We start from the raw sequence: 27,821 nt of genomic DNA, 5'->3' as shown, positions 1-27,821 counted from the left end.
TTTTTTTGTATAATTGTCCTTGGCAACTCATTAAATCCAATCCAAAAACCAGGAGTAGTTTATTTATGTCTTACCAACATAAGGCATAATGTATATGTAAAGTGCATTATGTTACAAAAAATATATATATATAGAAAGTCAGCAGCACCAAGATAAAAAGTTCATGGAAATAAATACATTATTCAACACAATAAATTATGGTAAATGTGACAAGAATTGTCTTAAGTACAAAATTTCCCTCCCAGTATTATTCACAATGTTCAAATGTGCAGCTTTGGAGAACATCTGCAGCCAAGGTTTTATTTTTGAATCATTTACAATATTTACAGATAATAAATACTTTCCATATGTTCACAATTACAGAACACTTGAGTTAAGTTTTCCAAAAAAAAATCTTAGCGGAGGATGTCAACGCCTCCTGCGAAGGAAAGAAAAAAGGAGAGAATTATTTTCGCATACAAATAATTGGACACTTTAATAGTCTCATCAAAAAGTTCTAATTCTCTTGGAAGAGTTGATGGACAACATACAATCAGTCCAAGAATTCCAGGCCAGCTCGTCTCTTGTGTTCATGGTTGTCAGTACAAGGAAATTAATAAAGCACAGTGTGATGGAAAATATCTTCCAAGAAGTGGTTTCTTTGTGGGTGAATGCGCACACACACATAGACATAGATAATTAGGGGACTGGAGGCCAAAACATATGAAAAACGGTTGTGGGAACTGGGTATGTCTAGTCTAATGAAGAGAAGGATTGGGGTGACATGATAGCAGTCTTCCAACATCTCAGGGGCTGCCCCAAAGAAGAGGGAGTCAAGCTATTCTCCAAAGCACCTGAAGGCAGGACAAGAAAAATGGATGGAAACTAACCAAGGAGAGAAGCAACCTAGAACTAAGGAGAAATTTCCTGACAGTTAGAACAATTAATCAGTGGAATGGCTTTCCTTCAGAAGTTGTGAATGCTCCAACACTGCAATTTTTTTAAGATGATGTTGGATAACCATATGTCCAGAATGGTGTAGGGTCTCCTGCTTGAGCAAGAGGGTTGGACTGAAAGACCTCCAAAGTATCCCCCATCTCTTTCTCTTTCTCTTTCTCTTTCTCTTTCTCTTTCTCTTTCTCTTCTCCCTCCTCTCCTCTCCTCCTCCCTACCAGAGGCGGGTTGCTCCCGGTTCTATCTGGTTCTATAGACCTGGTAGTAAAACCAGTGGGAGGCTCTGCCCACCTACCCCAATGTCATCAAGGGGCTTCTGCTCCTGTTGCAAACCGGTAGTAAAGCTAAGTAGAACCCACCCCTGTACTCTACTCTACCCTACCCTCCCCTCCTCTCCTCTCCTCTCCTCTCCTCTCCCCTGTCCTGTCCTGTCCTGTCCTATCCTATCCTATCCTATCCTATCCTATCCTATCCTATCCTATCCTATCCTATCCTATCCTATCCTATCCTATCCTATCCTATCGTGTTTAGATTAACATGCTTAACCTGGCTTCTGAAGTCATTCAGTGTTTACCATAAACTAATAGCACTTAATAGCACATAGACTTATATACCACCCCATAGTTCTTTACAGCACACCCTAAGCATTTTAGACAGTCAGCATTATTTGCATATTGCCCCCAACACTCTGGATCCTCATTTTACCGACCTCAAAAGGATAGAAAGCTGAGTCAACCTTGAGTCCCATTAGGATTGAACTCCAGGCTGTGAGCAGAGTGCATTCTAACCCTTGCGCCTACGAGGGCTCCTAATGGAATGGCCTTGGTTTGTATCACAATCAATGAACTAACAAACAAAACCATTCCCAAACTTAACATGGTTGCAGCCACTAGCTCTTTCACTGATCTGGTTAAACATGTTGCACAAACATGGTCCTTCCTAAACAGTAATTACCGTATATACTCGAGTATAAGCCGAGTTTTTCAGCACGTTTTTTGTGCTGAAAAATGTCCCCTCGGCTTATACTCGGGTCTATACGGCTTATACTCGAGTTTGTTTTTTTTTTAAGCCCCTCGGCTTATACTCGAGTATATACGGCTTATACTCGAGTTTTTTTTTCTTTTCTTTTTTTCACATTTTACCGGACGGCGCGGGGAAGCCCTGCCGGTGCAGTGAGAGGGCGGGGCGGGGGAGCCGCCAGCCTTCTCAGCTGAGGGAGGGAGGGTTTCAACCGTAGGTGCCTCATTTCCCACCCTCGGCTTATACTCGAGTCCCCAGTTTACCCCAGTTTTTGGGGTAAAATTGGGGACCTCGGCTTATACTCGGATCGGCTTATATTCGAGTATATACGGTAAGTACTGTATGGGTCACATTTTAGATCACATGTTAATAATGCTCCGTGGAAGGTAGCCTAGAATTAGATGTGGACCAAAGGTTTAAGAACATCTGGAAAAAGAAACCTGATAATTTAAAAGTGTACTCTTAACTCTACCGGCAGGCAAGAATAGCTACAAAGCTGGAAAAAAAATGTCTAAAAATATAAACCAGGCTGTTAAAGTTCTCCACATATTTGTTGGGTTTTGTTTTCTCTGCCTGATGGTACTTATCTACGTTCAAAGTCTTCTCATCTTGTGTTCCAGGCTTGTCATTACAAATGAGAATAGATCTGACAAGGGTCTCGGAGGTGGAATTCTGTGATGACTAGTTAAAGCAGGGGTCAGCAACCTGTGGCTCCGGAGCCGCATGTGGCTCTTTCATCCCTCTATTGCGGCTCCCTGTTGCTGGTCGGCTCCACAATTGATAGGGCTTTCGGTTAGGATAGGTAGAGGAAAAAGGATGCCACGCTAGGAGGAGACTATGACGGGGAAACCGGACTTCTGGTCAGCTCCAGAACTGAACAGGGTCTTCCAGTTAGGACCTTTGTGGCTCTTTGAGTGTTTAAGGTTGCCGACTCCTGAGTTAAAGTAATTGGTGTATTTAGCATACAGAAGGTAAGGCTTTGGGTGGGGAGCCATGACCAAAGTCTTCCAGTTCATGGCCTTCGACTGCAACTGGGAAGAAGGTCTGGCTTTATTCTCATAGTGTCCAAATATGTCCAGGTATAAAAAGCAACAGGTGAGAGCTTTGCAGAGGGAGTTCCAATCAGGATGACCATGAAAGCTATTAAGCAATGGAACAGTCCCCCTTATAGCATCATGATGGCTTCATCACCAAAGGTTTTCAAACCAAACTTGGGTAGATGTTTGGGATGATTTGAGGATCCCTGCCTTAGTCAAGAGGCAATTGGTCTAGAAGAAGTAAAACGTAGAATAACAGAGTTGGAAGGGACCTTGGAGATCTTCTAGTCTAACCCCCTGCCCAAGCAGGAGACCCTATATCATTCCAGATAACGATTGTCCAGTCTCTTCTTGAAAGCCTTTGGTGATGGAGCACGCACAACTTCTGTAGGCAAGCTATTCCATTGGTTGGTTGGTTGCTCTTAACCATGAATAATTTTCTCCTTAGTTCTAGATGGTTTCCTCTCCTTTGTTAGTTTCCATCCATTGTTTTTTGTCTTGCCTTTTGGTGCTTTGGAAAATAGGTTGACCCCCCACATCTTTGTAGGAGCCCCTCAAATATCGGAACACTTTCTAGTTCTAAGTTTCTATGACTTTTGTTGGGTATATTTTAGAATGACGTGTTCTAAACGAACTGATGACGTTACCTAGTTTGGGTAGCGAAACATCTGCAAGAGAAGCTCAGAGAGCCTCGTTTCAACCCTGAGCTAGAAATATTCTCCTTTATCAGAAAGGCATGTTCCACATCTGGAAAGCCACCTTCCAGCCCATTGTCACAAACTTATTCCCAAGGCTAGTTGATCAATGCATAGTTCGCAAATGGAAGAATGGAGTCTACTCTGATTGCAGGAGACAACTAAAGCAGCTGATCGAATAAAATCTTCTGAAAAATGTGAATGAGATACAGACAACACTAAATTATAACAGTTGATACCTTTGCTAATAAAAATGAGCTACCAGGTTCTCACACCTAATTGTAGTTTGAGGGACCGTGTTATCCTGCCAAGCGCACCGAGGACTTTGAATCCATGGGAAGTTGGATGAAACAACAGACTGCAAACTTTGAGGTGTTTTGTAACCCCTTTGCTTTTATCTTGTTTTTCTTCAGTGATGTAAACGGAACTGGGGTTTAATTTGGTCCATGCCAGGGGGATTCCTAAATTAAACGTGTAGTTTGCTCTCCTGACAGTGCTAGCATTTTTGGCAAATATACGATACAAGTAAATGTATTTGGCCTATGTAACAAGGGCGTATAAAGAGGCATTCCAGATAGCTGCGACATTAATGAAATTCCCTTTCCGCACCAAACATCTCAAGATCCTTTTCTCTGGTCTGGAATTTACTAGCTCGGTATAAGATGACCTATAGCACTCGGGGTTTACACCAATGTTTCTCAACCTTGGCAGCTTGAAGAGGTGTGGACTTCAACTTCCAGAATTCCCCCAGGCAGCAAGTCTGAGAATTGAAGTTCACGTGTCTTCAAACTGCAAAGATTGAGAAACACCAGTTAATATGAAGAACTAAGCAAAATCCCATTGCACCTATGCTCAGCTACGGATATTTGGTACCCATTAGACATGAGAATTGGTCATTCATGACCACAGCCAATGTAGGAAATGTGTCAGGCCTGGAAGCCATCTTTGGTGTTAGGCCTTCAGACCTGTTTACTACTGTGGGAAACTGGGAGGGGGAATTGTATCGAACATGGGTGATATATAGTCATAATAACATTCCTTTCTCAAGAAGTCAAGGACATCTGGAGGGCTGAAACTGGGAGGCATCTCCAGTTCATGGCCTTCGACTGCAACTGGGAAGAAGGTCTGGCTTTATTCTCATAGTGTCCAAATATGTCCAGGTATAAAAAGCAACAGGTGAGAGCTTTGTAGAGGGAGTTCCAATCAGGATGACCATGAAAGCTATTAAGCAATGGAACAGTCCCCCTTATAGCATCATGATGGCTTCATCACCAAAGGTTTTCAAACCAAACTTGGGTAGATGTTTGGGATGATTTGAGGATCCCTGCCTTAGGCAAGAGGCAATTGGTCTAGAAGAAGTAAAACGTAGAATAACAGAGTTGGAAGGGACCTTGGAGATCTTCTAGTCTAACCCCCTGCCCAAGCAGGAGACCCTATATCATTCCAGATAACGATTGTCCAGTCTCTTCTTGAAAGCCTTTGGTGATGGAGCACCCACAACTTCTGTAGGCAAGCTATTCCATTGGTTGGTTGGTTGCTCTTAACCATGAATAATTTTCTCCTTAGTTCTAGATGGCTTCCTCTCCTTTGTTAGTTTCCATCCATTGTTTTTTGTCTTGCCTTTTGGTGCTTTGGAAAATAGGTTGACCCCCCACATCTTTGTAGGAGCCCCTCAAATATCGGAACACTTTCTAGTTCTAAGTTTCTATGACTTTTGTTGGGTATATTTTAGAATGACGTGTTCTAAACGAACTGATGACCTTACCTAGTTTGGGTAGCAAAACATCTGCAAGAGAAGCTCAGAGAGCCTCGTTTCAACCCTGAGCTAGAAATATTCTCCTTTATCAGAAAGGCATGTTCCACATCTGGAAAGCCACCTTCCAGCCCATTGTCACAAACTTATTCCCAAGGCTAGTTGATCAATGCATAGTTCGCAAATGGAAGAATGGAGTCTACTCTGATTGCAGGAGACAACTAAAGCAGCTGATCGAATAAAATCTTCTGAAAAATGTGAATGAGATACAGACAACACTAAATTATAACAGTTGATACTTTTGCTAATAAAAATGAGCTACCAGGTTCTCACACCTAATTGTAGTTTGAGGGATCGTGTTATCCTGCCAAGCGCACCCAGGACTTTGAATCCATGGGAAGTTGGATGAAACAACAGATTGCAAACTTTGAGGTGTTTTGTAACCCCTTTGCTTTTATCTTGTTTTTCTTCAGTGATGTAAACGGAACTGGGGTTTAATTTGGTCCATGCCAGGGGGATTCCTAAATTAAACGTGTAGTTTGCTCTCCTGACAGTGCTAGCATTTTTGGCGAATATACGATACAAGTAAAATGTATTTGGCCTATGTAACAAGGGCGTATAAAGAGGCATTCCAGATAGCTGCGACATTAATGAAATTCCCTTTCCGCCACAAACATCTCAAGATCCTTTTCTCTGGTCTGGAATTTACTAGCTTGGTATAAGATGACCTATAGCACTCTGAGTTTACACCAATGTTTCTCAACCTTGGCAGCTTGAAGAGGTGTGGACTTCAACTTCCAGAATTCCCCCAGGCAGCAAGTCTGAGAATTGAAGTTCACGTGTCTTCAAACTGCAAAGATTGAGAAACACCAGTTAATATGAAGAAATAAGCAAAATCCCATTGCACCTATGCTCAGCTACGGATATTTGGTACCCATTAGACATGAGAATTGGTCATTCATGACCACAGCCAATGTAGGAAATGTGTCAGGCCTGGAAGCCATCTTTGGTGTTAGGTCTTCAGACCTGTTTACTACTGTGGGAAACTGGGAGGGGGAATTGTATGGAACATGGGTGATATATAGTCATAATAACATTCCTTTCTCAAGAAGTCAAGGACACCTGGAGGGCTGAAACTGGGAGGCATCTCCAGTTGAGATGGTGCATTGATTGGACCATGTGATGGACACGGGGTGCTGGGAAGGGACTTGGACTCTCCTTTGGATGGGGAAAACCTGGAAGCTTTCAGATTCGGGTTTTCCCAGATGTGCCAATATGACACCTCTAATAAAATGTAACTTTGAGGAAACTCAGGCCTCAGTGTTTTCTTTCATTGGGGGTGTTACTTGGAACCCTGACAAAATGCTTCTGAACTTGGACTTTTTACCCATTTGGGAGAACAGTTTTTGAAGATGGTTTATAAATCCCAGCCTAAGAACCAACTCTTGAGAAAGAGGCGTTCAAGATACCTATTAGGTTAACAGGTAATACACAGTGGTGGGTTTCAATTCTTTTTACTACCGGTTTTGTGAACCGGTCCAAACCAGGGGCAACCCGCTGACCCATTGGCCAGCGGGTCCCGTTTTTGGCCACAATGGCCTCCTGCAGCCCTCTGCCAGCAAAAACAGAGCTTGAAGGGGGGCATACAGGGGGGGCATGTTTTCAGCCATGACATCCTCCTGTAGCCCCCTGCCAGCGAAAATGGAGCTTGGGGGACTGCGCGCTGAGGGCTGTAGGAGGCTGTTGCAACTGAAAATGGAGCCTGGGAGCAGCCCTTCTGTGCGCGGCCCTCCTGCGCTCCATTTTTGCTGGCAGAGATACCGCAAGCCAGTCCTTTGCTGTTTTCAAGGTGCCCTCTCGGGCCAGATCTAAGCATTTTTGGGGTGTATCGGGCCTGCGGGCCTTGAATTTGACACCCCTGTGCTAGAAGGTTCGTGGTCACTTTTCAATACCACCAGCTACACTTGAAATACCACAGCTCAGCTCCGCAAGTTTCTCCTGCTTTAATGCTTTTGGAAGGTTATTTTGAATCTCTTAAGGGTGAGAAGAGTCAGCGTGTACCCAAACAACAGGTCAGCGTGTGAGAACTTCGCGCAACTGGAAGGATCCAAGCTGTACTGGTTGACCCGGTCGAGTGATTTGAACTGTTACGTGGGAAACCTCAAATGCAAATCCTGCACGGGGATTGGCAGAAGGCCCAAACAGGCCAGATTTTCTTGAACAGCACGCGATGATAATTCGTGTCATTATTATTTCAGAAAATGATCTTATGGAATTGGTGGAAAGCTGCATTCTCTCTGTTTGTCTCTCCCTCTCCCTCCCTCCCTCTCTCTCTCTCTCATTAAATTTTTTACTTTTATTAAAAGTTTTAGACAAAGCTGCAGTTCTCAAGATCTTCTTGAAAACTCTCGGTCCTACAGGATGGAAACGGTTTTCTCTGCCCTTGAAGTAATTTTTCAGAATTTTTCAGCAGCTGGAACTGAACTAAGAAGTCCTTATTATGGCACAGATGTCCAGCCTTGGCCACTTGAAGACCCGTGGACTCCAACTCCCAGAATTCCCCCAGCCAGCATGAAATTCTGGGAGTTGAAGTTCACAAATCTTAAAGTGGCCAAGGTTGGATACTCCTGCTTTATGGCTTCGGCAGACATGACATCGAGATACTGTCCATGTTCTCTCCTGAGATTAAAAGCAATTTCAGATTTTTCTTGGGTCTCCACCATTGAGGACACAAGAAAACCCAACCTTGGTGCAACATTATAACAGCAGAATAGCCGGACCCTTACTCTTTTTTTGGACAGACACACCTGGAACATGGGTCCTTCTTACCTTGTCTTAATAGGTGCGACACCCAAGATGTCCATTCCACTGCCGGACCCTTTTAAGCTGAGCCAGGCCGAACGAATTCGCCTCTTCTTCTTCTCTTGATCCTTTCGTTTCCCAGGTTTTCCTTTTTTCTTCTTTCCAGGGGTCTTCAGGGGCTGCTCCTTGTACGGTTGTGTCTTGTTGGTCTCCTGGGTCAGGTTTTTGCCTTCGTCATCGATGCCAAAGCGGAGAGGGTAGGTTTTGGCAGGAACCACGGCCGGTTTCGGGTTGGGCGATACCTCTGACACGCCTCGAATCTCAGCCGTGTTCACCCCTTCAATGAGGTTTTGCAGGAAGTGACGTCTTCGGGTGTCTTGCATCGACTTCCCTTTGTCGTGAAGGAGTTGGTATTCGGCGACTGTCCTTTTGCTGTTCCAAAAAGAAAAAAATAAAGAAGCAAATCCAGACATTAATGGACCTGAAAGGATATCCATCCATCCATTCATTCGTTATGGCTGCCACAATATTTAAAAAAAGATGTTGAGACTCTAGTACAAAGATGATGATTAGGGGACTGGAGATTAAAATGTATTTTAAAAAAAAAACACAATTGGTGGAATTGGGTATGTCTAGTTTAATGAAAAGAAAGACTAAGGATGACATGCTAGCAGTGTTCCAATATCTCAGGGGTTGCCACAAAGAAGAGGGAGTCAAGCTATTCTCCAAAGCACCTGAGGATAGAACAAGAAGCAATGGGTGAAAACTAATCAAGGAGAGAAGCAACTTAGAACTAAGGAGAAATTTCCTGACAGTTTGAACAATTAATCAGTGGAACAACTTGCCTGCAGAAGTTGTGAATGCTCCAACACTGGAAGTTTTTAAGAAGAGGTTGGATAACTATTTGTCTGAAGTGGTGTAGGGTTTCCTGTCTAAGCAGGGGGTTGGACTAGAAGACCTCCAAGGTCCCTTCCAACTCTATTATTCTGTTATTTGTTGAGCCTGTTCAACTCCCCCCCCCCAGTTTTCTTTTTGTACAGCATAACCGCCACAGCAAGAGTCCAGCGTATTCCACATTTTCTCTGGAATCAATCCAACTTTTTAGCTATTCCCTACAGAGGCAGAAAAACTGAATTTGAAATAGTTGGCTAGCAAGCTGGTATATGACCCACTGCTGTAACCATGGATATAAGTAGTCCTTGACTTACAAACTTTCCTACAGTGACCTTTTGAAGTTACAACAGCACTGACACGAAACATGACTCATGATCGTTATTCAGACTTATGACCGTTGCGGCATTCCCATGGTTACATGGTCAAAATTCAGGTGGTTGGCAACTGACTCACACTTATGACGGTTGCAGTGTCCCGAGCTCATGTAATCATCTTCTGCAAACAAAGTCAATTGGGGAAGTCAGATAACAACCATATTACTAGTTTAAGAACTGCAGTGATTCCCTTAACAACTGGGACAAGGAAGTTCGTAAAACGAGGCAAAATGTACTTAACAACTGCCTTGTTTAGCAACAGAACTTTTGGGCTCAGTTGCGGTTGCAAGTCGAGGATTACCTATAATTGCTAGGATGGTGGGGGACCTTCAGCCTGCAGGTCAGTGTTTCTCAAATAATGTGAATTACAATAGGTGGTTAGGGAATTGTGGGAGTTGAAGTCCACATATCCTAAAGTGGTCAAGGTTGAAAAGCGGGGCTTCAAATCAGCTTGTTTAACAAAAAGATATCAATTTACGGGGATGATCTTGGACCAAGATTAGCTTGAAATCTAAATTTCTTTCCTACCGGTTCTGTGGGCGTGGCTTGGTGGGTGTGGCTTGTGGGGGGGGTCATGTGACTGGGTGGGCGTGGCTATGCGACTGGGGGGATCAAAAAGTAGAAACTCACTAAGAGTGTCCTGCTGGAGCAGGGTTGGGCTAGATGACCTCCAGGTCCCTTCCAGCCCTGGATTATCCTCTGAAGCTGCATCTAGTGCCAGGTTTGTAGTCCTTCCTTCCTCCCCTTTTTCCTCCCTCCTTCTTTCTTTCTTTCTTTCTTTCTTTCTTTCTTTCTTTCTTTCTTTTTCTTTCTTCCTTCCTTCTCTCTCTCTCTCAAACAACCCCCCCCATTTTTTGCCTACACCCCCCATTTTTTGCCTAGCAGGCTTTCAGCTTTTTTACCTTTTAAAAAATGTTTTTAAAACTAAAAACAAGCCTCTGACGATCAGGCACCTCAGCTGGGATCTTCAGAGCCTTGTTTTAACCCTTTAAAAGCATTTTTTTAACAACCTCTTCGGCTGAAGAGGTTGTTAAAAAAAAAATAACTTTTAAAAGTAAAAAAACCCAACAATCTCTGATGATCGCGTGGCTCAGCTGGGCATGGGAGGGCGGAGGCAGGAATTTTTGCTACGGGTTCTCCGAATCACCCACCTCCATCGCTACCGGATCAGCCAATCCGGTCCGAACTGGGAGCATTTTACATCTGACTCAAGCCCAAGATCACATTGGTGCACCTGGCAACCTGGCTGTTTCTTATGTCAACACTCTCCCCTTATCAAGAAAGAAAGAAAAAATGACAGCAAGCAAAGCTAGCTTCTCCACATTTTAAGCCTTTTAAAGAAGCCACTCACAAACCTAGAACTGAATTTTCCAAGTTACACCAGAAACAGGCCCGTACACAGATTCTTAAGCAGCGTTGAAGCTATTTCAGAAATGAGCTGGTTGCCTTAGCTTTGAAGACATTGTTGCAATCAGGTTCACCAAAGAAATGCATAGAAATCATAAGGTCGGCGGGAGCATATAAATGGAAATGATTAGAGGTGTTTGGATAAATATGGACAACCTCTATGTTCATAGTGACCACTGCACGTTCTAGAGCAGAAGTCTCCAACCTTGGCAACTTTAAGCCTGGTGGACTTCAACTCCCAGAAATCCCCAGCCAGCAAAGCTGGCTGGGGAATTCTGGGAGTTGAAGTCCTCCAGGCTTAAAAGTTGCCAAGGTTGGAGACCACTGTTCTACAGCACATGATGAGTTTTCAAATTTTGCTAAGTGAGCTGCAACCTAGAACTAAGGAGTTGTTTCCCAGTTTCCCCCAATCTGCCCCCCTGGAGGACCAGCTAACTACACAACAGGAGCTAAACATCTAAAGAGGTGCCTCCAGTTCCAGTATGTTAGTTGTCTTTTATAAATTGAAAATATCCTTCCCTTTCTTTTTCTACCAGCAAGCAAATTCTTGATGCACCTAGCTTTGGAAGACTTTTCCTCCATAGTTGGTCTGTGATTGAGTGCTCACTGGACACACTGTTTGGACAGATGGGTTCTGGATTGCTAAATGGAAAGAGTCCTTCAAGTTGGGCTCAACTCTAGATGACTCCTTAGTTTTCTTGATGCCAAAGGTCGTTGCCATTGCCTTTTCTTTTCCAGTCTAAGCTAAGTGTTGGATATTCCTAGCGGTCTTCTTCAAAGTTCTTATAAGGTTGAACCCTGCTTTGCTTTCTGAGATCAGCCATTTGCTGTAGATCAAGATTACATCGCTCTGCTAAACAGCTAATTCCCATAATATTGTCAAACTATTCATTAAGGCTGTATTACTATTATTCTCCTCATCCTTCCTATTACCTACCTCCTTTTCTACCTAGGACTATAACCTTGTTGCTTGTATCTTTATGATTTGTATTATTTAGTTTCCTAGTATGATTTTGATTGCTTATTTAGTATCCTATGACTATCACTAAGTCTTTCATCTTATGATTCATGATGAATATATTTATGATGACTATGATCATGATTATCACTTATATCTTTTATATATACTGAGAGCTTATGCCCCGAAGACAAATTCCTGGGTGTACAATCATACTTGGCCAATAAAGAATTCTATTCTATTCTATTCTATTCTGTTCTGTTCTATTCTATTCTATTCTATTCTATTCTATTCTATTCTGTTCTGTTCTGTTCTGTTCTGTTCTGTTCTGTTCTGTTCTGTTCTGTTGTATTTTTTATTCTATATTCTATTCTATTTTTTTATTCTATATTCTATTCTATTTTTATTCTATATTCTGTTCTGTTCTGTTCTGTTCTATTCTATTCTATTTTTTATTCTATTTTTTAATCTATATTCTATTCTATTCTATTCTATTCTATTCTATTCTATTCTATTCTATTCTATTCTATTCTTTATTCTTTATTCTATTCTATTCTATTTTATTCTATTCTATTTTTTATTCTATATTCTATTCTATTCTATTCTGTTCTGTTCTATTCTATTCTATTCTATTCTGTTCTGTTCTGTTCTGTTCTATTTTTTTATTCTATATTCTATTCTATTTTTTTATTCTATATTCTATTCTATTTTTATTCTATATTCTGTTCTGTGCTGTTCTGTTCTATTCTATTCTATTCTATTCTATTCTATTCTATTTTTTATTCTATATTCTATTCTATTCTATTCTATTTTTATTCTATTCTGTTCTGTTTTGTTTTGTTCTATTCTATTTTTTATTCTATATTCTATTTTATTCTATTTCTATTCTATTCTATTCTATTCTATTCTATTCTATTCTATTCTATTCTATTCTATCCTATTCTATTCTATCCTATCCTATCCTATTCTATTCTATTCTATTCATTATTAGGGTTTCTAATCAGTGACAGGGTTAATAGGACCCACGTCTTCTCAATACCTTTCTTCTCCAAGCACACTTTAATACCATCTTGATGTTTACATCACTGACAGGTATGATCTGCTCGAGCTTTCTCAGCTGTAAGATAGTTAAGCAATGGCATTTTGCAATCAGTTCATACTGGAAGAACAAGGATGACAGAGAACCCTAGTCCGGAAAACAAAACAAAACATTGTGGTCCAGCAGTCAATCCTGGGAAATAATTACTGATGGGAAAATGTGTGTGTCTTGGCCCTCAGGGTAAGGTGGATGCATTGTCAGATGCAGGAATAAAATAAAAGGTGGGTTTGTAGATTATTCCAGTGGATACCTGTCTGTCCAGTCCAGAATGTGCTAAGGCAGTGGTGAAATCCAATTTTTTTTACCTACCGGTTCTGTGGGCGTGGCTTGGTGGGCGTGGCAGGGGAAGGATACTGCAAAATCCCCATTCCCACCCAACTCCAGGGGAAGGATACTGCAAAATCTCCATTCCCACCCCACTCTGGGGCCAGCCAGAGGTGGTATTTGCCGGTTCTCCTAACTACTCAAAATTTCCACTACCGGTTCAGAACCTGCTGGATTTCACCCCTGCTTAAGATCCTGGACACGTTGAAGGACACCAAACTCCTTCAGGTCAGTAAAAATGAGAACCCAGATTGTTGGGGGCAACATGCTGACTCTGTAAACTGCTTAGAGAGGGCTGTAAACAGTGGTGGGATTCAAGTAATTTAACAACCGGTTCTCTGCCCTAATGATTTCTTCCAACAACCAGTTTGCCAATCTGTTCAGAAAGTTAACAACCGGTTCTCCCGAAGTGGTGAGAACTGGTTGAATCCCACCACTGGCTGTAAAGTACTGTGAAGAGGTAAGTCTAAGTGCTATTGCTATTATAGACTAATATGATTTCAATGACACATATCAAGGGTAGAAAGAAACCATCTCAAAAGTAATAGAGGGCTGAACATAAACTTAAAGTTAAGTCAGTCCAAATAACTGATACAAAAGCACGGTTATTACCACTCTCAGTCCCTTCTGGTTTATAATAGCAGCTTATATCTAAAATTGAGGCTGAAATGTTATGGTGCAATCTGAAGTAATTTACAAGGAGCCTTGCATCTGAAGAGATATCAAAGAAAGATTACAAAAACTTGGCGTTCTGCGTTCGAATGAAGGCTCTTAACAGCCAAGGGACAGAGCTAAAAACTGAAAGAACCATAACTGAAATTTCACTGAGATTCTCTCTTCATAATAATAATAATAATAATAATAATAATAATAATAATAATAATAATAATAATAATAATAATAATAATAATAATAATAATAATAATAATGATGCTTATACTCCCTTCAGAATTATGCAGATTATAGAGATGAGACATATAAATTCTTCTGAGCAGTTCAAGAAATTATATGCGTTTTCCATGTTTGTTTCACGGCTCGTACATCCATGGAAATTATCCCAAATGTTAAAGAGAATGCATGAAAAAAAAACAACCCACACCCTCTTGTAGATGTTGGCATCTTTGGTCCGTGGTCGGCCCAGCAAAATGCCACTTCAGCCTAAACAAATGACCTTTCCCCAGGGAATTTGGCACAATCCTGGTTAGCGGAAGATAGTTAAAGTTTGTGGCATGAGCTAGTAGACAAACCACCTGGCTAGAAATTGATGTTCTCCATTTGAAAAAGCGTTCAAATGTTTTGGAGTGAAAAATGAAGGGTGCTTATTAGATGCCTTGTTAAAAAAAATAGCAGGAATATGACTGTATCCATATTGATGCACAGGCACTCAATAAACCACTGGATAAGTTCTCCAGTTTTTAAAAAAACTTCAGCAGTTATTCTGGAAGAATATCTTAATTCCTGCATTCTGGTTCATCTTCCATATCCAGCAGACCAGTGTTTCTCAACCTTGGCAACTTTCACATACGTGGACTACAACTCACAGAATTCTGGAAGTTGTAATCTGCATATCTTGAAGTTGCTAAGTTTGAGAAATATTGCGCTAGACCAGGGGTCTGCAAACTTGGCTCTTTTAAGATTTGTGGACTTCAACTCCCAGAGTTCCTCAGCCAGCAAAGCTCTTTTAAGACTTGTGGACTTCAACTCCCAGTTGTGGGACTTCAACTCCCAGTTCCCAGCTTTGCTGGCTGAGGAACTCTGGCATTTGAAGTCCACAAGTCTTAAAAGAGCCAAGTTTGCATACCTTTGCACTAGAAAATCAGTTTTAAAATTACATGTGCAACTTATGTCAATTCTGGATCTGTAGAACCTTTCTCTCATTGAGTTCCAGATCTTCAATGCCACTCTTTAAAAATGTGACTTAAGCCAACCATTTATATGACATTCACTGGTGGTGAAATTTACCCAGATCTATCCGGATCGCACAATCTGATAGTGCCAGCAATAGGAGGCTCCGCCCACCCACCCAGATGTCATCATGTCCGGTTTTTGACCCTCTGCACATGCCCAGAAGGCTCTGCGCATGCGTGGAGGCAGCCCACACACTCACATTTGCGAGCCGGTAGCGAAGGTAAGCAAATATCACCCCCTGATGCTCATCCTATCCTTGTCCTTTGCTCATTTAATTCAGATGGCCACTCTCATCTTTGAATGGATCAGTATTTTGAAAAGACTGAATATTTTGGTGCTGTATCATCTTCTTTTAATGACCCCATAATCCCTTGCGGGGTGGAGTCTGGGCAACTGAATGGAGCTAGCAGAGTGTTTTACTGGCTGGATGCCCTTCCTGTCGCCAGAGCGGGGTTTTTTTCCGGTAGATATATTCTCACTGTGCCCAGAGAGAGAAATATCTGCCTCTACCTCAGATCGAACTCACAGCCTCCTGATTGTGAGGCGAGAGCTCCACCTCTAGGCCACCCCACCACTTCTATTTTTGGTGCTATTTTAGGCTATTTTATATCTTGGTTATCAAACCCTTTATAGAGAGTCCTATTCATTCTTCTCAAAATGTATTCACAATGTGAATGGCTCCTTTCTTCCCCTGTTAAATTCTCGGCTATCTTGAACACTGAATACATTTGTAAACCCTAACCCTGCTGCCCTATGATGCATACAAAACCCTCAAATCTCATTTCCGCCCCCTCTCTTTCTTACCCAGATAGCAATTAAAACTCACTAGATACTTTTTTTGTGTGTGTGATGAGCAGACTTTTCTTGTCTTTCAGTCTTTCATTCTACAAAAGATGTGTACTTAATTTGAAACGGATTCATTGTTTTTGTCACAAGAGCCTCTTGTGTGGTTCTAAGAAGTTTCTAAACCGTGCCAATAAATGTCATGGTTAAAAATGGATTTGTGAGAAATTCAGTTGCAAGAGGCCATTCTGGGTAGTGGTTAAAGCCACTGGGAGTTCTAGTCCTGCTTTAAACCCAACTAGATGACCTTGGGCAGTCCCAGAGGTGGGATTCAGCCAGTTTGCACCACTTCGGGAGAACTGGTTGTTAACTTTGTGAGCAGTTTGGCAAACTGGTTGTTGGAAGAAATCATTAGGGCAGAGAACCGGTTGTTAAATTACTTGAATACCATCACTGGGCAGTCCCTGTCTCTCAGCCTCAAGAAAGGAAGAAAAAGACTTTCTTAAAAAAACCACATGGACTTACCCATATAATTGCCAATATTCAAGCTGACTCAAAGTCATTAACCAACCAACCAACCAATCTAATCCAATAATAGGTGAAAACAGGATTCTTAACAAACTAATATTAAATGCATATTTCTCAATTAAGGCTCTAGTGGATTATGTAAGGGACATGGTGGCTCAGCGGCTAAGATGCTGAGCTTGTCGATCGAAAGGTCGGCAGTTCAGCAGTTCGAATCCCTAGTGCCGCATAATGGGGTGAGCTCCCGTTACTTGTCCCAGCTTCTGCCAACCTAGCAGTTCGAAAAAACTTAAAAAATACGAGTAGGAAAATAGGAACCACCTTTGGGTGGGAAGGTAACAATGTTCCGTGCGCCTTTGGCATTGAGTCATGCCAGCCACATGACCATGGAGACGTCATCGGACAGCGCTGGCTCTTCAGCTTTCAAACAGAGTTGAGCACCGCCCCCTAGAGTTGGGAACAACTAGCACATATGTGCGAGGGGAACCTTTACCTTTTAGACTATGTAACTGGATTACTGCTGTGGAACATATTAAATTTTTATTTGTAAGCCGCCTAGAATTGTTTGGGAGTGGAGTGACTTATAGACAAAACTCAATTAACTGAATTCAGAAACCTCTCTGCTCCTTAGCATGAACATTTGCATTTTTTTTTGATAAGTTTATATCACAATACTTTGTCCTATTTTCGAAGAGGAAGGTTTTGTCTATAGATACTATCGAGCTACAGGCTTTTTTTAAAAAATTGTAAAATGAAAAGTTCCTCCATGGCTTAATTGTAAGCCCAAATATAATAGGTGGGTGGCTTCATAAATCACACAGAGATTTAAAATAAGCTTTTCTGAACCTAGACATTCTAGGCAGATGCGCGGACTTCAATTCCCAGAATCCTTAGCAGAGGCTTGTTTGTGCTAGTTGGGGAATTCTGGGAACTGAAGTTCAGACATATGGTGGACAGAAATTACAGTAAAACGAACAGCCTGAATTACTGGTCAGGCCCAGACATCCTACTAATCCACAATGTGGATTAGTTAGTTTGATGTGGGCGTTAGTGTGTTGCGTAAGAGCAGCAGCTGCAGCTGTGTAAACCATGGTTTAGAGCTTACCAGGATACCTGCGATTTAATTCAATAAACTATAACCACATGTGAGACACTGTGGTATATCTCTGGGGAAAAAAAGAAAGGAAAAGTTCCTTTATCCAGCTATTCTAGTGGGGGCGCTGTTTAGCGACTAAACATGTTGTCTCAGGATTAAGAATTATAATGAAGACAGAGGTAGAATCCAGTGTGCCTTGACTTCAGTCAAGGGGGTGGCCTCAGAGCCCCCATTCCTTAAGGGAGGTTTGGAAGGAGACTAAGTAGAAAGGGGAGGGGGGAATTTCTTTGCCAACCGCACTTAAGAAGACTAAGTGCAACCCTGCCAATTTCACACTCTTTGGTGAAAAGATAAAAAGAGAATATTTGTTCCTCAGGGTTGAACTATGGGGGTGGTGGTCCTTGGTGCTCTCGGAACTCGGCTATTTTCTCCCAGATGTTTTATTACCCAGTTAGGTAACATCATCAGGGCAAACCAATCTCAGAGCCTCAAAAAATAAAAATAAAAAATTTCCCAATTCCACCTCTTGCTTTCAGGCAGCAAAAGGCGAGATCCGAACCCTTTTGCAAATTTCTGTTGTGGGAGGAAGCCGCAGGAAATACACAGATGCAGGAATATATACCCCCCTCCCCAATCTACCAAGGCCCTTAAGATAACCTGCTTACAGGGACCAAATATTCTTTTAAAAACCCACCTCCTGCTTCCTTCTTCCCATCCACCTCCTGCAACCGTGAGGAGGAGTGAGATCTGGAGAAGACTGAGCCGAATCGCCCCGGAGTGGCTTAACGGGTGGAAGAATTACACCATTTCTAAAAATAGCGGCCAGAAGACTGAAAAGTGTTTTGTTTTTTTTTGGGTGGGTGGGGGGAGTGTGTTTTCGCTATCCCGCTAGAGGTCCCTTTCCAAATCTGCAATGAAAAGTTGCCTGACCCCAAACCAGAGGGAGTGAATGCCCAGGCTAACATGCGGTGCGGTGAGCAATTTTGAGTGAAGAGTTGAGAGTTTCTGGTTTCTTGGCTGCCCAGAAGCACTCACACAAATTACTGTATACATTGTACCTTGAGTTCCCAGAGTTGTAATTCACTCTCATGTACACAACCTTGAAAACCTCGTCTCTCTCTTCCCCCCCCCTCCCCCCTCCCCACAGTCTTGGGGCTAAACTGCCAATCCTCAAAGGGAACATGGTTAACCAACTCTCACTAAGCGCGGTCACTCTCGACATCTTGATCTCCCGTGTAAGTTTAACAGAAATGGTTCTCTGTTCCTTCGCCCCGCTTCCCTCCCTCCCTCTCTCCGGTTTAAGGACTTAAGGAAAGCTACTGTACTTCACAGCGCTGGTAAAATACCTTCTGCGCTTCCAAGTTCCTTGGCTTGCCTTGTGCCTTCCCCCCCCCTACAATTTATCTTTTGTTTCCAAAATGTACAGTGAGTGGGTGGGTGGAAACCTTGCTAGGAAGTTATTGCTCTGAGCCCTCAGCCCGGGTGGATGGATGCTGAGTTAAGCATCCATCCCGGTCAAAGCCAGATGTTTTTTTTTGGGGGGGGAATATCTGACATCTAGTCGGGTCTGTTCAAGAAGAGGAATTCAACCCGTGGGTATTCAGTAAGGATGCGAAGGGAACAATTTCAGATTTGAAAGCCGTCTTAGAAGAGAGGTAGAAGAAGAGCTACTGTTTTGGGTGGGTGGGAAGCGGTGCCTAGCCCATACCAAGGTTTTACAGAACCTCTTTGCAATCCGGAATATTTTGCACTAAGGGAAAAGAATCCGTGCCAGTTCCACCCAAGAGTTTCTGCATTTGTGAGAACAAGCCTTAACTGACGTTTGGATCATGAAACGTCTGCAGGAAAACAACAGAAGCTCAGAGACCACCGAGGACCTTTCACGAATTTAAAGGAAAAATCTGCTCAAGATTAGCCTCCCCCCCTCACCTCCACGTTTCATAGACTGCCCGGGTTCATCTCTTAAAACTGGTCACTTTATTCCCATCTCCTCCAATCGCCTAAAAAGAATTAAGTACAAGCGCAGGACGTCGGATCTGCGCGTCGAGCGGCAACACCGCAGGGTAGATTGTATCGATCTGGTTGGTTCATCCTACGGCTCCAGCCATCCGACTGGTGTTATTATAATAAGCACGGAAGGGCATTTGAGCATCCCAGAATTGGAGCCAGGCAAGGGTCCCGTTCTCCCACTTTTTTCCCCCGTCAACTGCCTCTCTTTTCATCAGCGGTTTAACCCAAAAGTCGAGCATTTTCGTGCTCGTCGGCACAAACTTTCAACGGAAGGGTGAAAAAGCCGTAATTTAAGCGCTATGTATTTTCTCCCAGAGCGCTCTCCGCGTTTCTGGGATCCGTGCCAATGTGCCTATGGCCATTTTTTAGCATCCGAAGTCTATAATATGCCCGCTATGGTAGTTTGTAATAAAAACGCAATCTCCCAGCGCATGTAAACATGCCCACTTGAGGCTCTTACTCCCATCTCTCTCTCTCTCTGCCTCCCTTCCTCCCTCCCTCCCTCCCTCTCTCTCTCTCTCTGCCCCCTCTCCCTCCCTCCCTCTCCCCCTCCCTCTCCCCCCTCTCTCTCCCTCTCCCCTCTGTCTCTCTCTCCCTCCCTCCTCCCTCCTCCCTCCTCTCTCTCTCTGCCCCTCTCTCTCCCTCCCTCCTCTCCCTCTCCCCCTCCCTCCCTCTCTCCCTCTGCCCCTCTCTCTCCCTCCCTCTCCCTCCCTCTCTCTCTCCCTCTCTCCTTCACACACTCCCCACGTCCTTAAAGGACGGCTATTGTTCTTTTGACACATAATACAAACAAGCGGCGGGACGATCGTTTTTGGCTCTCCGTTTCTCTAAAGATAAATGCTACGCCGCCAATTCAAAACCTTCCCAATTCAAAAACTTAAGGGAGGCAGAGAGAAAAGGGGGAATAAACGTTTAAGAAGTTCAGGCTTGGTTTATGAAAGTAATCCTCTCTACCCGATCCGTCGGATTATTATTATTTTGTTTTTAATTTCAAAGAGGAAATAAAAGTCCGAGTCGTTCTGAGCCAATCACTTCGCGAGTTGAGCAAAGGACATTCAAAGCTGCCCCGTCGTTTTTTTCCTTTTTCCTTTTTTTTTTGGCTACGGTGGGGCAACTTAAAAGTCGCGGGACAGAGAAAGGAAGAGAAAGAAGAAGCGACTCACAATCGGCGTCCGTTCCCGTGGCCTTCCAGGGATCGGCCGGAGGACGGCAGGCAGTAACTCAGCAAGAAGACCACGAAACTCCACTGTTGGAAGTGTCTGGGGAACATGGTTGCTTTCCGGCGGATTTTCGGGACCTGCAAGGAGAAGTGGCGCTGAGCGAATGGAGCGGGACGCCAGGAGAACGGGGAGGTTTGGGGGGGAGGGGGAGGGAGGGAAGGAGGGAGAGAGGGAGGGCGCCAGGCGTGGGCTCCCCGCCCCCAAACGCCAGCCAACCTCCCAGGCGTGGAGCAGGGAGCGCGGCGGAGGCGCGCGGGACGCCCCTTCGAGGAGGAGGAGGAGGAGGAGGAGGAGGTGGTGACCCTCCGGCCAGCAGGAGGACTCCCCGTCCCGTACCTTGCTCAGGTCCCAATCTTCTGCCCGCTGCGCTTCTCGGCTGCTGCCTTTCTGCCTCCCTTCCTCCCTCTGGATCGCCACGGGATGGGGAAGAGGAGGAGGAGGCTGCCAGCTTGGGAAGCCAAGAAAAAGAGCAGCCACCCCACTGCTGCCCGCCTCCATTGGGCACTGGCCGCCGGGGTGGGGGGAGCGGGACCACCCACAGCCCTTGTGGGAGGAGAGCCCAGGAGCGGGCGACTGGGCCCTGTCACTCACGCCGAGGACCAGGGCAGACAGGCTGAACAGAGGCGCTGGGGAAGAGGCTGCCCATCAGGGTTCGGTGTTCGAGGCGCGCTCCCTGCACGCAGAAATCTAGCGCAGCAGCAACGGCGGTCCCGAGCTCTTCCTTGCCCGATGAGGCCAACGTTTGGGACGGGGAGGGTTGAAGAGGGCAGAGTCCTCGAAGGGGGCAGGCAGGGTGGCTGCCAGGGTCCAGGGCAGATGTACCCTCACCAGGCAACTGGAACAGCAGCAGCAGCAGCTCCCAAGCCCGCCACCAGCCTCGCCCTGCGCGGAATGATCGGGCAGGGAGAAGCGACCTGGCCGTCCATGAATTGGACTCTCACACCTGCGAGTCGTTAACTCCTGCCTTCCGGGCAGGGGAACATGGAACCAAAGTCCCAAACCTCAGCCGATCGAATGCCCGGCCACACCATGCTCAGCCCTCCAGGGTCTCCTCTTGTCAGCCAAGAGTCCAAGCAAAAGCAATGTTGGTCCAGTTACGGGAGCTGGGGCGGGGCGGGGGTGGTGGCAGAACGCCCTCCTGTCATTTTTCCAATGGCCTCTACAAAAAGTATTGGGAGCGCGGCAGGTGGTACTTCCTCTACACCCCCCCTCCGCCCCCAGCCGCCAGCTGTACTCAGCTGGAGACTGGTAGTGCCACCCCCCACCCACTTCGTCCACGAGGCTCGTCTGGCTGCGCAAAGCCGCCCAAGGGCTTCTCTCAAAATCCCTATCAGGGTGTCACGTCTAGGTCACGTTGCCCTCCAAGTGAAACCCGGCAAACGAGGCCACAGCAAAGCACAGGCTGCCCTGAGCGGGTGTTTGGGGGTGGGGGGAGGCGGGGGGAGCGGAAGAGAGTTCGACTCCGAGGAGCTGCCAGCCAGGGCCGCCAAGGGCCGCTCCCCACTCAATGCCAGACGGGCCGTCGGGTCAGCCCAGCCTTCTTGGCCTTTCAATAGGAGGACTGCTGAAGGGCCGGTTGGTTCGCCTAAAATGCGGGCGGGCGTCCTTGCGGGAATGGGTGTATTGGGTGAACGCTGCCGACCTACAGCTGTTCTCTATCCCGAAGGTGGAGAAGGTGCTCCAAGAGGCAACTGGGTTTTCTTTGAAGACGTTTCGCTTCTCATCCAAGGAGCTTCTTCAGCTCTAACTGGATGGTGGATTCTACTATCCAGTCAAAGCTGAAGAAGCTTCTTGGATGAGAAGCAAAGGAAAAACCAGAAAATCCAATTCAAGAAGCACTTTTGGGACAGCCATGACCTGCGTGACGGAGAATCTCCATAGACAGCGGTTCTCTGGATTCGGCCCGGCGCGTCGTGAGAACGCAGCTCTCCAGCCTCCCACCAAAGAAACGGGGTTTTCGGGCTCAACTTATCTCTCGGAGCGCGTTCAGACGTTGCCTGGCTTCTCTGACCTAAGAGCAGCGCCAGTCCTTGAGCAAAGTCCCGAGAACCCGGAGGGGGACGGGGGCTATCCCAGGCTAGCCCGGAAAGCGGTCTGCCCGACTTGCTGGTCGTGTGAACGCGGCCGTGGGCGGCCCGATAAGAGACGAATGTGCTGGCAAGGACGGACTGACACCCTCTTTTTAGTCCGGCCGGGCGCGCCAAGGCTGTCGGAGCTCTTGGTCTCCCGTTCTCAAAGACTACGGCTCTTCGCGGCTGGGCTGATTGCCGACCTCTTAAAATGAGTGGGCTTGGCTCCCCGCTCAACCCCCGCGCAGCGCCCGCTCCTCCATCCCTTCCATCATCTTTCGCCCTGTGGGTACCACTCGGCGCTAGGGACAGGAAGTTTCCTGAAACAACCGCGTCTCCGACCAGGGTTGAAGGGGGGGGGGGGAGTACTGAGCGTTTGGGAATCAATGAAGTAAAAACCGTGGGGACGGACGTGCAACCCGTTTCCCCTCCTCCAGCCTTCACCTTTTCCATCCTTCGTCCGTCCTCTTCCTTCTCCTCCTCTTCCTTGCGCGGTCGTTCTTTCGGAGCCCGCCGGGCAGGGCAGGGCAGGGCAGGGCAGGGCGTCTCCCCCAGTCGGGTGGGTTTCTTCCTCAGCAGGTCAAGCAGCGGGCCGTCGGGGCTTCCTCTCCCCTCTTTCCTAGCTCCAGAAAGGGACTCGGGAAGAGCAAGTGCGCCTCGTCGCTCCCTCTCGGAACCTACTGGAGGAGCCGGGCGGGATCTCGGGCTTTGTAGGACCCCGGCCGGGGTGGGGGTGGGGGCTTAGGTGGGCGACCCCCTCGCCTTAGCCTTGAGAGGAACCGGCCCGCGCACCCCGCTAGGTTCAGCCAATCGCGGGGCGAGGGAGGGGCTCTGTCGCTGGGCCATTGGTCGAGGGCGCGCCAGCTCGAGACGGGGTGGGATTTTCCTCCTTCGGATGTTCCACCTGTCTGCGCGCCCGAGTCCCGAGGGAGGACTTTTCCCGCAGGCTGCTCCGCTGCAAGATCGCGGTTTTGGAACTGGTCCGGGACCTAATCCTACCTAGGCTATGGAAAGGTCGGGAGGAGGCTTAGAGACCATCTAGTCCAGGAGTCTCCAACCTTGGCATCTTTAAGTCTGGAGGAGTTCAATTCCCAGAATTCTCCAGCCAGCAAAGGTCGGGAGGAGGCTTAGAGACCATCTAGTCCAGGGGATCTCCAACCTTGAAATTTTAAGCCTGGAGGACTTCAACTCCCAGAATTCCCCAGCCAGCAAAAGTCGGGAGGAGGCATAGAGAGCATCTAGTCCAGGAGTCTCCAAATCTTGGCAACTTTAAGCCTGGAGGACGTCAACTCCCAGAATCCCCCAGCCAGGGGGATTCCGCTCCCGCTAGGACAGAAATCCACCAGCACAGCCTCCGTGATGGTGGGCTATCAAACCGACCCCTCCCCCCTTTCAAAGCTTGGACTCGTGACGTTGAGACTAACTCTCGGAGCCAACAGAGGGGCGTCCCGAAACGAGGGGAAGGGGCTCCACATTTTGAAGCGGTACAGTTAAACAAACAAACAAACAAACAAACAAAACCTGGGCTGCGCGTGCCATAGATTTGGTTGCTCCCTTTCATTTCTCTCTCTCTCTCTTTTTTACCTGGCTGGACCTCTCCTTTGCCCCAGCAGTTCTACTAAGAGACCCACACGTTGCCCCCGCCAGAAAGGCCATGTGTAGGTCCCCTTCTCTCCAAAATAGGCAGGAGACTCAGCCCACCGTCGTGGGTTCCCCCCCGAGTTTCAAGCCTCAAGCTGGGAACGCCGCGGGGTCGATGTGAGCACGTGTCTCGGCGGCGGCGAGGCCAAATTCTCCGAACGTTACAACAAGCAAGCAAAGCGGTTTACTAGTCTCTTTGACTAGGGGCCATTTGGCGTCTTGCAAAAAGGCCGGTTGATTTCTCACGCCTGCTAGGAAGGGACCGTCCTCCCACGGGGAGCACGCTGTGATCAGCCACTCTCCCCCCCCCCCCACCCCGCACGTCTTTCCCCGGTATTCCCGTAAACACGAGTGAGAGCCTCCTGCCTTTTCTTGCTTGGCATTGTGAAACAGGTTGCCTTTTCTTTTCCAAGGGTGAAGGATCGGGCCGCGCTTGCTAGAGCCTGTGCGGCGTTGCAAGGATCGTTTTTTTCATGCAACGCGCTTCATTGTGGAATGTCTAGGAACAGGTGGGAGAAAGAAAGAAGGGAGGGAGGGAAGAAGAAAGGAAGGGGAAAGGAAGGGAAGAGAGGAAAGGAGAGGGGAGGGAAAGGGGGAGGGAAAGGAAAGGGAAAAGAAAACGAAAGGAACAGAAAAGGGGAAGGGAAAGGAAAGGGAAGAAAGGGAAGGGAAGGAAAAGGAGAATGGAAGGGGAAAGGAAAGGAAAGAAAGGGAAGGGAAAGAAAAAGAAAAGATAAAGGGGACGGGGAAGGGGAAGGGAAGGGGAAAGGAAAGGAAAGGAAAAGAAAAAGGGAAAAGGGATTTTGTCAAGTTTTTTTTTTAACCTGGACCACATATTTCCTGCAATTCTTTTAATGAAGATTGAAAGCGTCGGTTATTTAATTTGGAAAACCCGTTCCTTCTATTTTTAGCTGCGTGCCGAGTGCTGTTGGCATTTATTGTGCAGACTGGGGGACATGGCAAAATCCCAAAGGACTTGCCGACTAGAAAAATACGGAGGCTCCGGAGCGCGCGCGAGAGAGCGAGAGAGCGAGAGAGCGCGAGCCTTGGGCCAGCTGGTGAGACCCAGTGAGCTGTCCATGGTGGTTACAGCCCGGGGCTAATCCGCAGATGCTTTTTCCCCCCGGCAGGTTGTGTAGGCAATCACTCCTTCCTGTGTTAACACAACGACAGGCGACAACAGCCTTTAGAAGCGCTGTAATGAGCATCATGTACTAGTTGCTGAACGTATTTAAGTTCTACCTGGGAAACTAGCTAATATGCCATCCAAACCATTTCTCCATGTCCTTTTCTTATTGCTGTACTAGGTAAAGGTAAAAGTTTCTCTCATACATATGTGCTAGTCGTTACCGACTCTAGGGGGCAGTGCTCATCTCCGTTTCAAAGCCAAAGAGCCAGTGCTGTCTGAAGACGTCTCCGTGGTCATGTGGCCAGGATGACTCAACGCCAAAGGCGCACGGAACACTGTTACCTTCCCACTAAAGGTGGTCCCTATTTTTCTACTTGCATTTTTTTTTTACGTGCTTTCGAACTGCTAGGTTGGCAGAAGCTGGGACAAGGAACGGGAGCTCACCCTGTTACACAGCACTAGGGATTCAAACCACTGAACTGCTGAACCTTTCAATCAACCAGCATCTTATCCACTGAGCCACCACATCTTAGAACATAACTGCAGCCAAAAGGAGGCAACAAAAATGCACAAGAGCTTCTAATTACATTGTCTTCAGATGGTATATTGTTATTTTTCCAGTTCTGTGCCTAGACTATTCGTGCTGCTGTAACTATTCTATTCTATTCTATTCTATTCTATTCTATTCTATTCTATTCTATTCTATTCTATTCTATTCTATTCTATTCTATTCTACTCTACTCTACTCTACTCTACTGAACTGTACTAGAATTTAACATGGATTTCTAATTGCCTTTGACTCTTCCTTTCCTTGTGAAATCTTTCCTTGGTTGCTGTCTCAACAGGAGGAAACTGGCATAAATTCACAGCAGTCTGGATGGGAAGTGAATTGCTTCACTCTCTGAAATTTCATTTGTTGGGAAACAGCTGTTTGGGAGCAGGAAAGAGCTCTGCAGATCCTTAGTCCCTCTTCACCAAGTCAAGTCTGTGCTAGCAAAGATGTATTAAAAGGCTGCCCTTAATCCAGAGTAATTAAAACCATATAATCCAGACGAGGTTGTGTATGACAATGCATGCATGTGTGTGCCTAGGTATACCAATGCACAACAAATATTCCTGAAATTGCAATCTAGCTTTGCCTTGTCATTTAAACACACCATTGTTATCCTTTGCCGAGTCAGGAAAATCTTAGAAGAACATGAGATTGTTAAGAAAGTATCTTTGTGTTTCCCACAATGCAAGAGTGGATGTGAAAGTGATGGACATATAGCAACGATAGCAAAGCTGACAGATCTAATATAAGAGAAGGATTTATCTAGGGTTGTTTCTACTTGGAAACCACTTCTGGTCTTTTTGCTTGAAACTGAAAAAAATAATAATTTTAGGTTTCGATATTAGGAGGATTTTGTCATGATAGATATGGCTTGAAATAATGTTGGAAATTGTCAAGCCAAGGGCCTCTGGTGGCTCAGACTGCTAAGACAGTCTGTTATTAACACAGCTGCTTGCAATTACTGCAGGTTCAAGTCCCACCAGGCCCAAGGTTGACTCAGCCTTCCATCCTTTATAAGGTAGGTAAAATGAGGACCCAGATTGTTGGGGGCAATAAGTTGACTTTGTATATAATATACAAATGGATGAAGACTATTGCTTAACATAGCGTAAGCCGCCCTGAGTCTTCGAAGAAGGGCGGGATATAAATGCAAATATAAAAAAAAAGGGTTGCGATTGTATTTCTTTTTTGTATTTTACTGCACTGAAAAAAGTTGGAAGTCACCCCCTCCCCTCCTCTCTCTCTCTCTCTTTCTCGATCTGTCTCCCCCTCCCTCCCTCCCTCCCCTCTCAAACTTTTGTTTCTTCTGTATTTTATCTTATAACAAAATGTAACAAAATTTATGGAAGAAAAAAGTAAGCATGTTAGTTTTTAGTGGCTGCAGGATGGAACAAATGTAAAGACTGAGGTCTCTGAAGAACTGTATCTTGGTCATCTTAGTTAGATCCCAGAACTAATTTTTTTTTATAAAAACTTTTTTGTTTTATTTTACAAACATAAAACAATCTTCAATCCAAATACGTGGCGTCGGTGGGTTGATCATCAGTCTTTGTGCAGATCGCCATGTTCATTACAACTAATTTATCTAACC

At 45.5% G+C, this 27,821-nt stretch overlaps 1 protein-coding gene across 4 annotated transcripts; it reads right to left on the bottom strand.

Moving 5' to 3' along the window:
- Positions 1–35: 35 nt before the first annotated feature.
- PTHLH (parathyroid hormone like hormone) lies at positions 36–23,568 on the bottom strand. Of its 4 annotated transcripts, none has more exons than XM_058191261.1 (4): positions 23,352–23,568; positions 20,782–20,915; positions 8,268–8,672; positions 36–418 (listed from the first exon to the last, which is right to left on the bottom strand). In XM_058191261.1, the coding sequence occupies exons 1-4, from the start codon at positions 23,358–23,360 to the stop codon at positions 409–411; spliced, it is 558 nt and encodes a 185-aa protein (XP_058047244.1). In that variant the 5' UTR covers positions 23,361–23,568; the 3' UTR covers positions 36–408. The 4 variants fall into 4 exon arrangements, with proteins under 4 accessions (XP_058047244.1, XP_058047243.1, XP_058047246.1 ...); XM_058191260.1 differs by lacking the exon at positions 23,352–23,568 and adding an exon at positions 21,175–21,827; XM_058191263.1 differs by lacking the exon at positions 23,352–23,568 and having other exon boundaries at positions 20,782–20,956.
- Positions 23,569–27,821: the final 4,253 nt, after the last annotated feature.

The sequence above is a fragment of the Ahaetulla prasina genome, chromosome 7 (genome assembly GCF_028640845.1).
Source record: "Ahaetulla prasina isolate Xishuangbanna chromosome 7, ASM2864084v1, whole genome shotgun sequence".
In the NCBI taxonomy this organism is placed as follows: domain Eukaryota; kingdom Metazoa; phylum Chordata; class Lepidosauria; order Squamata; family Colubridae; genus Ahaetulla; species Ahaetulla prasina.
Note: the sequence above shows the minus strand (reverse complement) of the source record. Positions and strands in the feature narration are given on the sequence as shown.

Excerpts from the sequence above, each read along its gene's own strand:
- PTHLH (XM_058191260.1), bottom strand. The coding sequence starts at position 21,336 with ATGGAGGCGGGCAGCAGTGGGGTGGCTGCTCTTTTTCTTGGCTTCCCA. Across the intron at positions 20,916-21,174 it reads AAGATTGGGACCTGAGCAAG|GTCCCGAAAATCCGCCGGAA; the intron begins GTACGGGACGGG and ends TTCTCCTTGCAG. Across the intron at positions 8,673-20,781 it reads CACGGGAACGGACGCCGATT|CAAAAGGACAGTCGCCGAAT; the intron begins GTGAGTCGCTTC and ends TTTTTGGAACAG.